The 9,949-nt window shown below is 36.3% G+C and overlaps 1 protein-coding gene across 1 annotated transcript in view; it reads left to right on the top strand.

Moving 5' to 3' along the window:
• LOC128876611 (uncharacterized) overlaps nucleotides 1-8,874 on the top strand; it is an 86,723-nt gene extending 77,849 nt beyond the window's left edge. The window contains exons 9-12 of the mRNA XM_054123108.1: nucleotides 1,231-1,429; nucleotides 4,360-4,532; nucleotides 7,979-8,047; nucleotides 8,642-8,874. Coding sequence (XP_053979083.1) covers nucleotides 1,231-1,429; nucleotides 4,360-4,532; nucleotides 7,979-8,047; nucleotides 8,642-8,874 — 674 coding nt within the window. The remainder of the gene's footprint in view (nucleotides 1-1,230; nucleotides 1,430-4,359; nucleotides 4,533-7,978; nucleotides 8,048-8,641) is intronic.
• The last annotated feature ends 1,075 nt before the right edge of the window (nucleotides 8,875-9,949 follow it).

Raw genomic sequence — 9,949 nt, 5'->3', positions numbered from 1 at the left:
AACAAATACATAGTAATACTAATAAGGTAAATGATTTTTCTTCATCTTGAATTTCATAGTTTCACAAAATCATAGAAAGCAGCGATCGTTACTAAGAACACACGTTTCCTTTACCTATAAACGGAGACACCGTTCGTACATATAGGAGTAACGACATGTTTAATTTAAGCAAACATTCAATTTACGTTCAGAAGCTGTGTACCAGTGGCGCTTGCACTTACGTACTTGGCACCGAAATGAAGCGTTAGACCCTCCAATGGAATTTAGATTACTGCCGTAACTATTTGCCACAGTGACTACGTCCATGGATCTACATGTACATTCGGTTCAAACGACTTTGTCCATACTACTATAGTCGCACGTATACAGTGGTGGGAGAGGTGGTCCATTCCTAAACGCGTTTCGGCTATTATGCAGCTGGTAATGCGCATGCCAGACGCGCTACGATCCAAACACGTTTAGAAAAGGATTCCTTCCGAGGTGATTTTGTGCATTTGCAGTAATGAGAACTGAATCGTACGAAATACGGTGTACATACGTTACGTTCAAATAGAGGAATTTTCCCGATTCTACAGGGTGATCCGCACGCTAGTAGACACGATGGACAACCACAATAATAGCCGACCGTCGTTGTAGACTTTATGACGGTGACCCCCGCAAAGAAAGCGGCTGTATGGGTGAAAATGTGTGTGTGCCGAGAAGAAACGTCCCTGAACCTAAAGATTAAACTTGAATAATTCATTCGCAACATCGAGGGTAGCTTTCACCCTTTAAACGTGAATATTAGTAGATATAAAAAAAATACGATAATACTTTTCAATGCTCGCTGTGTAATAGTTATATGTGTTCCTTGGAAGTTTGATTTCGTTGATTTCAAAGTGATATTTTTATGAATATCGACCGAAATTGTACCCTTAAAGGATGGATGGATTAGGACTGTTTACAGAGTTCCAATTGTAGAATGATATTCACAGGATTACTTTTAGTATAACTTTATCGAGATGAAATTGTTTCATTCGCGGGAAAGGTGAGCCGTCTGTAAAGGGTCGATTTACCCAAGAAGTCGTGAGTTTATTCGATATCTTAACAAAAGAATAATATCACGCACGGTACTTTTATTTTCGTGGCTACTAATCCCCATGAATCTCTCCGCTACTTTTTGGTATCATTTAATTCACGAATAGTTGCGTAGAGCACCTGTTTACGTGAACGAAATTTTCTTTTTTTCAGGCAACAGGAAACCAGAGGAAAGACCGACCAGTCGGAGATCATCGTTCCGTGCAACAAAGCCAGTGATGCCGTACGAAGTCGGAGCCGAAGATGAATCCTTGATGAATCTGGAACCGACGCCTGTACCGGTGACCGTGGCTCAACCACCAGTTTTGGCTCCTGAAGAGGAACGACGCACCAGACGAAGAGGCTCTCAGTTGTAAGCATCGTATTATATTTTCCGAAAAGTATAAAATGTTGGTAACCTTTTTTCTAGACGAAGTATATTATTCTTGGTGTTTAAAAAGTATATTTATTGCCTTTGAGACCATACAGTACTCACGGATATCTAGAATTACACTTGATGTAATATATTTTAATTTTAACGAGTTGGTATCATTATTATCCCACATGATTGCAATTTGTTCATTTAAATGTCGTAATTATACAAATACTCGATTAATTAAAGTTTCACGTACATTCGTATCCGAGTGATCTCCCATACATCCTTAAGATATTTCAAAAATAGTACTCCGAAATTGGAAAAAGAAAGTTACCGAAAGATACCACACAATTAACAATTACAAAATATAATTTTTCATATAAACATAATATTAAAACGCATTATCGTGTAAATATATATTTAAAGTTCACAAAAGAGTTAATGAATCTTGTTTATCGTCCACAATCTTGCGTATTATGTATCACCGTACTTCGGAAATTCATTCCGACCAGTACGACACCCATGTCTAACATTTAATACGACCGCAAAGGGTTTAGTAAAGTCTCGATTGAGTAATAATAAGGACTAATTAACGTCCGAATTCCTAAGAAGTAACTAAATTTATATTTCACGGTCAATAACTGATTATACTATTCGCATAGTACACACGAGTCGAAGCGATAATTGTTTCCGAGAAACGAAAGTAAGATCTAACACGCGAAGAAACATTGAAGTGTTAAAAAAAGAGGTGTAATTCTCCGGAATCGTGTCGTGAACGCTAAATTGCCAGCATTTCCGCTGCCTTGGCTGTTCACTCTTTCAATGTGTTCCGCTCTTTTCTTCCCTTCTAAGGATGTGCTTGGCCGCGCAACCAGCAAAAAGTGGAGTAGATTGCAAACACGACGTTCCCGCCACTAGAGAAATAATTAATGCCACACCTATGCACGCGAGCCCTTGCGAACACGTCTTTCGTCTGTGGTAGCCCCGTTTCCACGATGTACGCGTCACCGCTGCTTCATACAACCGTCTAAATATCCGCGGATTCTCATCCACGTTTCCGACAACGGTCTTATTAATCTCGAGTGAAATTACTCCGCGGTTTTCGCTACATTAGCGAAATTGAAATTCAAACCAGCCCCGTTGGAGTCGAAGATGAACTTGATCTTTGGAAAGTTGATACAAATTCGATCTAGAATTCTCATCGTTGGTAATCCTTTAGTATCGGGTCGCAGATCAATTTCTCTACAGTCTCGAATTTTAACTTCACACAAACGTAGTACCATAAACAATCCGTACCTTCGTTTGCGTGAATGGCGATTTAAAAAAGTCCTTCGAGGCCTTAAAAGAATATAATACTACAGAACTTATCGTATCGAACAAAAGCTTGGTATCCGCCAACTTCGTTTCTTTAATTTCGTTAAAAAGAAGAAAGATCGAACGATATCGTTTCTTTCTTATTTTTCTTTTTCAAATATGATGTTTTCTACAAACAAGTTGTATTCATTTTATTTCACGTTGTCTCAAGTATTAAGTAATATTAAATGCCAACGACTCTATGGTTCTTCTATTATACGAATATTCACTTATCTCGACACTATTATCGCCCAATTAGTTCACATAACGGAGGCTCTGCTGTACCGATTACTCATTCCGTTTCAATACAGACTGGTACGAAATTATTGTTTCGTTTTTCAATGCAGAGAAAACCGTTGGCGTTTTAGCTTTCCGTACGTTTTTAGCGTCAACGCTCGAGTACCGCCGCTTGCTTTTTAATTCGGATGTATTCAAATGGGATGCATCGATTGCTGAAAGCTAGCAGGTCGAGCAGAAACCTTGCGAAATTCCGTCTTTTACGACTTCAGCGCTTTTCGAGAACGAACCTTCTTAAGCCACTCGATGTTCTCGACCACAGCAAGAGCATTCTAAATCAGGCAGTCGTTTCAGATACTTAAGTCAAGAACTAGAGTAATTAGGATTGCGAAGGGGAGCATAAGAATTACCTAAATGTGGGCTGTTGTTACGCTGATTGTGTTGCACTTCTGACGAGGGAAGCTAAAACTACATACTTATGTACTTCTATCGTACTTGTGTTCCATTTTACATTCGGGAAGAAATCTAATCTTGTTTAAACTCACCCGAGTGTGGAACCACGTACCCGTTGTACTTATGTACTTCTATCGTGTCAACATCGAAACAAAGTAGGAAACCCCTTTAATGTCTGATTAGATTTGCATCTTTATATAATGGAAATATTAGTGCAGTGATCAACTAACACTGTCGTGACGCAAGTTTTAAATCTATCGGGACCGAGGTGTAGCGAAACATTGCGACGTACTCGTTAATGACACTTGTACAAATGTCATTGCAAGAGATGTCGCAAGCGAATTTAATTTACGTCCCGCAGCTATAATAGCGTAAACATGCAATGTGTAATTTCTTTGCATCGTGTCTCTGTACGTTGTTGTCACGATACTTCGGTATTAATTAACGGGGAACATAGAGTACTTCTCGAAACAATGTGGTTTGTTTGCCTTTTAATTTTGAGATTAACCATAGAACAAATTGTAAAGCGAAAGCAATAAATACCGTTTTCGTGAAGCTTTTAGAGAATATTAGGTTTTCGTATCTACGCATTTGTTCCAGTTATATTTCTATTCATTGATATTATTTAGGATATTGGTATTTATTGATATTATTAATATATATATATATATATATATATATATATATATATATATATAATACATATGTATGAGACGGGTGGATACTTTTATTTAATTGTATGGATTCAGAATTATCGTAAAAATCCATGTACTATATAAATTCTATTTTTCTTAAATGTGTATTTGCGAAGAAGCTCTTATATTAACTATTATTCAGTACTTCGGATACCTCATTTTTCTCTTTTTCTCTACCTTGTATTTCAGACCGGATATAAACACCATAAAGGCGTTGACATCCGCAGTTCCAGGAGCAGCAAAGGTGGCTCCGTCAGTCGTAAACAGAGTTGCAGCCGAAGATCGCGAACTGGCACGACAGGGAAGTCTCGTGGATGGTGAGAGCATCAAAATCGTTATTCACCACGCAGACAATGATATGTGTAAGTATCTTCTGAAATATTCTTTCATTAAAATCCCCCATTTCTCGACAAGACGGTAGTTGTTATACGAAACTTTCATTGTTTTCTATGCCTGAGGCGATTCGTCCGATAACAATATCTTCGGTTAACAATATCTCAGCGGTTTCAGGATATTCGAGGATACTCCTGTACAAGATTGTTAGCGTAACTCGAATTACTGGGCTAATATTTCATCATTATTGATTTTATTGGAGATTGTTAAACGTAACAGTATCATGGTTCCAAACTGACTTTTATTAATTGTTACATAAATTTTATTGTATCTTTTACTATTAATCCGCTTCAGTTTCAGTTAAAAGCTGCGAAACTTGAAATTATCTATTTAATAAAATTAAGTGCGAATATCCTTCAAAAGTGTAAAATGATACATTTAATTTTGTGGACGTCGTTCTTGCACTCCTTAATGATTTCTGTACTTTTAGTCTATACATATTGGAAGAACAGGAACCTGAAACTTGGAATAACGCGTACAAAAATATTCATTCGCCAGAAAATTGCGTTAGAAATATAATTCAAACTTTATGAAGTAATCTTGAAAACCTGAATTTCATCGTTGCTTTGTGTATTTTGTCTAATTGCATTTCTTTACGATACTTTATAAAATATACTATTTACATTTCTTTTTTAAAAATGCAGATATCTGTTTCGGCACGCTAAGGAAAGATTTTTAATTATTCAAGAATACATAGTAAGCCTACTCTTAAATATTGCATCGCTAATGATTCGATAACGTACCTATTTTGTTAGAAAATTAAATAACCCTGTATCCCGAATCTTTTATTATTCGTTTGCAAAGCCAGTTTTCCATTTTTGTTTAGAAAACGAAAGAAAAGCATACAACGATATAAAATCTATTAACGACGAAGATACTCGTTTGCATCGGCGATTAAATTCTTTTAATCGGGAATCGGCTATTCCGTTTCGTCGGCAAATGTTGTGGATACCTCTGCTCCAGGGGGTTAACTCTGTAACGACGTCCTCGTCTGTTAATGCGCCATGAAAAGCGGTGAATAACCTGTTAAGCTCGTTCCTTGTAATGAGAACCAGTCCTGTCGGCTTTGTGAACGCTATTCACGGAAACCGTTTAATTGCGACGAATCCCTTAACGTCGCACCCTCGTGCAGCTTAAATAGCTCGAAGAATAAACGAAGCAACGAAGACAAGTGTAGGAAACGCTGCTCTGAATTCCACCTCAGATTGCACGAAGCACACGGGTTTGCGGAAATGTTAAATGTCAATGGTTTCGAGATATTTTAAAACGGAGTTGCGGATGACATATGTTATTTTAAATAGTTTTGTCACGATAATAAATATTAGACGATGCGAAGTATCCTTTCGTAAGCAACTTTTGTCCTTCTTCTGGATCAGGACAGAACTCTGAAATATAATGTTATTCGCCCAGAAGTGTTTGTGTGTATTTTTTCTTTCTTAAATAAAGAAACTAAACAAAAATTCAAAATTTCGTACGTGGAAGACCTATTCGTAACAAATTTTCTCGATATGATTTTCCAGTTTACTGGGCCAAAGTACGCAAGAAAAATATAGCGGCATCGAGTGTACAGAAATTTTTTTCCATTTTGCAAACCACTGTTATCATACGTTTCTACAGAATCGAAATTGTGTTCTTCGTGACATCATTGAAAACCACTTGTCTCCTTTCCTTTCAGTTTCTGATAAAATGGCTAGGAGTCCGTGTCCATAACAGGCAGTATACCTTGACGATAATTCCGAAAAGACATCTAAAATGATCCGTTATCCCCAATACGAGAGATTCTATGGGAAATATTGCGAACGGAACGAACGCTACGTTCCGGCTCGTAAAAATTCTTTCAGGGTTGTGTTCCTCGATAGAACAAAAATCTATATGTGAAGGGATTTATCCGTAACGGTAAACCCGAGAGTGAAAAGAAAGCACCTCTCGGAAGGTAAACCTGATCTTTCGACGCAATTTCTGGTGGATCTGGCAGGATATGAAATTTGATCAGTCCGCAGGTAGATTCCTGAAAAGGTTGTCATAAATATTGTATGAGAAGCTTTTCTGATATAGTATCGGAGAAACTTCTATTTTAGTCTCGGACACGAAGATACCATCGTGTACATGCGTATATCCCAGGTAGCTTACGGCAGTTTAATAGTCGTTGATTTTGCAATGGCGTATCATTATTCTCAACATACCTTAAAACAAAAAAAAATATACATGTCGAATCGAGTAACCTCCTTCTTTTCGAAAACCGCAGTTCCAGTCGGTTAAAAAATAAAGAGTTTTCCAATAGGGGTCTGAGAATTTTGTTTTTAACCCTTGTTTTAACCTAGGACGTTCAGTTTCAAAAATAAAAATTGACGTTAACAAGGAACAATTAAAGAATAAAATGATTCGTAATCAATTCTTGCATTATTGGGTTATAAATTTATCGCTTTGCTAAACGGGTGGCTAGTTTTGTCATTTTTCGCGATCTTCTAAAAAATTGGGGGTTAGCTAAAAAACTAGGAGACGTCAGTTCGCTTTCTGCCAGAATGAACATCGATCGAGAATGGAATCGAGGGTATAAACGAAATCGTCTTCACGGTACATCGAGCAAAAGTCACGCGTTTACATTACAGAAATGAAAGCTGGCAGAATCTTTTCTTCACCCTCCAAACATTCCACTTTTGTTACTATTTTACTGGACTGATATCAAACGGAGAACTTCTTCGTAGCCCCGAAAGATGTTTACATTGATGTGGAAAAACTAAAAAAAAATTAATAGTTACGATAGTAATAATATTAATAAATCAATTGAAAGGTTTGCAAGTATGAAAAGCAAGTCTTGCTTAAAAATAAGCATCGGTATATTTCGAGTATTTTTATAATAACGAATTAATCGTAGGGAATTGTATTTTATGTCGTTAAAAAATTTTTAATATTAAAATTATCATTATCGTTCGCGATTTTGTATAAATAATGTTGCTATCTTATTTTCCTTGGACGATAAATTTGTTTGCTTTTGTTGTTACGTTCCGAAAAAGTGTCGCCTAGCGTTGCCGCGACGGAAGATTATGGCCTTTCGATTAGGTAGGCCACACGTCGTCCAACAGACGCTGAAAAAAGTGCAGGAGTTCCAATGAGAAGTTTTGCAACACCCGCCATATTCCTCCGGACCTGGCCCCTTCAGATTTTCATCTCTTCCGGTCATTCCAGAACAGTTTGAACGAAAAGTATCTAAAATCCGCGGAAGCTATCGAAACGTACCTCGCAAACTTTTTCTTCGCGAGAAACCAAGATCTACCTTCAAAGCTGAAAAAATAGAACAAAATTTTACCGGGAGCTAATTGAAAACGTTGAGTTTGTTTGTTTGAAAAGAAATTTAAAAAATGAGAAAGAAGTACTTACACTTTTCCTGAATTTCTTTCTTCTTCTGAATTTACAGCACCATGGGTTAACGCAAAAAGGAGGATAAAGCTGAGAAGAGATCCAGCTTTAGACAAAGGACACAGGAGTAAGTACACGATTTCGTAACAAAACCTAATTGAGATTATTTACAAAACATTCGGCTAAGATAATTCCAGTGGTATAGTTTTTACATACCTCTATGATAAAATATTACGTATTATAATAATTCTGAAAGTACACACCCGTTATAAGCGTTCGTAACAAACGTTCGCGCCATCCGTGATCGTCTGTTTACAACAGAAAGGTATTACCGACCCAATTATCCACCACGGTAAAAGCCAATATGGCGTCGGATTAACCAGATAAATACGTCAAAAATGCTGAAATTTACACAAGCGTATCTTTTTAACTGTTGGATTCCCAACATTTTAATTTACATTTTTCGTAATTTGGGCATCAGAAACTCCTAAATGTTGAAAAAAAGATCATAATTTGTGGTGTCCCGAATTAAAGTTTAACCTTTAATTCGATTAAAAGTTACGTTTGATTTAATAATTAAACAAGACCTCTAAGAACATCGTGCTAATTTTCAAGTGTCTAGGTATTTGTTAAACCAATTGTCTGATGACATCGTTGACTAAAACGATGAAAAGCTATATTTTTAAATTAATTTTCGCATACTTAAAGTGGTTTCGAATAGGATCAAGACACGTTTGTATTCGTCGTAGTCTCGCGCAGTCAGCGAACGAGATAAACGAGTTTAAACCAGGGCTGATAAAGAGCGAAAGCAATGAAAACAACCGCGTGCCCCTAGTAGGCGTGCGAATGACGTTTAATTACTGGTTGCCCTTTCAGACAGGTTTGCTCACTTTTCATTTCTCTAGAGCTGTGGAGTGGATTGGTTATCACACCGCGTCAGAGAAACGCATCTGATATACAGGGTGATTCGAGAAACTCGGACAACTTTTGGCTATTTTCTACGAAAGAAAGTCGAATAGGAAAAAGTTAAATCCCACGATAGGACTATCGTTTATTATGTTGCAAGTTATTATTTAGTTATTATTTATAATGTTGCGAGTGTATTTGTACTTGTTTTATTATTTTTTTATTTTTTTTATTTTTAACAAAACCATCCAATTTTTGAAGTCATTCTGCGTACAACATCTCGATACTTTAGGTACGTTCAATTTTCTGTATAACATTATAACGCTACGTAAGGCTCTGTAACTTTTGATTTTAAAAAGTCAAATTTTTTTTTTTTAATTATATTTTTAAGGTACAAAAAGAAATACAAAAATTTGGAAATGATTTCGTCGAATATTTAATATTTTAGAATAAAACGTTAGAAGGAAACTCTGAAATTCGATAAATTTGTAAAGTCAGAAGCGTTTATGTGATATTGAAAGTCATTTATTAATGAACCCAATAGGATCACTCTTTATACGGTAAATGGAAAATTCGAGGTTATTCGTTGGTAACATAAATAAGATAATGATACACGTGGAAATTGAAGCTACGTTGCGTACGAATCGTCGTATAAAGTTTGGATGAATGTATAAATCATCGAGTCGCCTGGATGATTTGATTGAGAATATCGTATATGCTTTACACAACTGTATTAAACCGTTGATTATATTTACTATTAATATACATTTAATGAAAATTGTGGCGCACGCAAGTGGAATTCGATATTGTTCGATTTTACATTAGTGGGTACAATGCAACATATAATACGTTTAAACCTTCATGATTGTAAAATCAATTGGTTCACTTATAACGTTTTATTATTATTAAGGTTCGCAAGCAATCGAGCATTTTTATTACTATCAACTAAACTTACAAAATGCAATATAACTAATACACTTGTTTCATTTACGAACTGGTAGTTTTTCTGATCGAATAACGCAGGACTTGACGGATAATTTGTTACAGGACACGTTCGTAAAAGCGGCATATCCAAGAATATAAAATGCACAGAAGCTAAATATAAAAATGTATTCGATTCAAC

This window comes from Hylaeus volcanicus, chromosome 1, assembly GCF_026283585.1.
Source record: "Hylaeus volcanicus isolate JK05 chromosome 1, UHH_iyHylVolc1.0_haploid, whole genome shotgun sequence".
NCBI lineage: Eukaryota > Metazoa > Arthropoda > Insecta > Hymenoptera > Colletidae > Hylaeus > Hylaeus volcanicus.
Note: the sequence above shows the minus strand (reverse complement) of the source record. Positions and strands in the feature narration are given on the sequence as shown.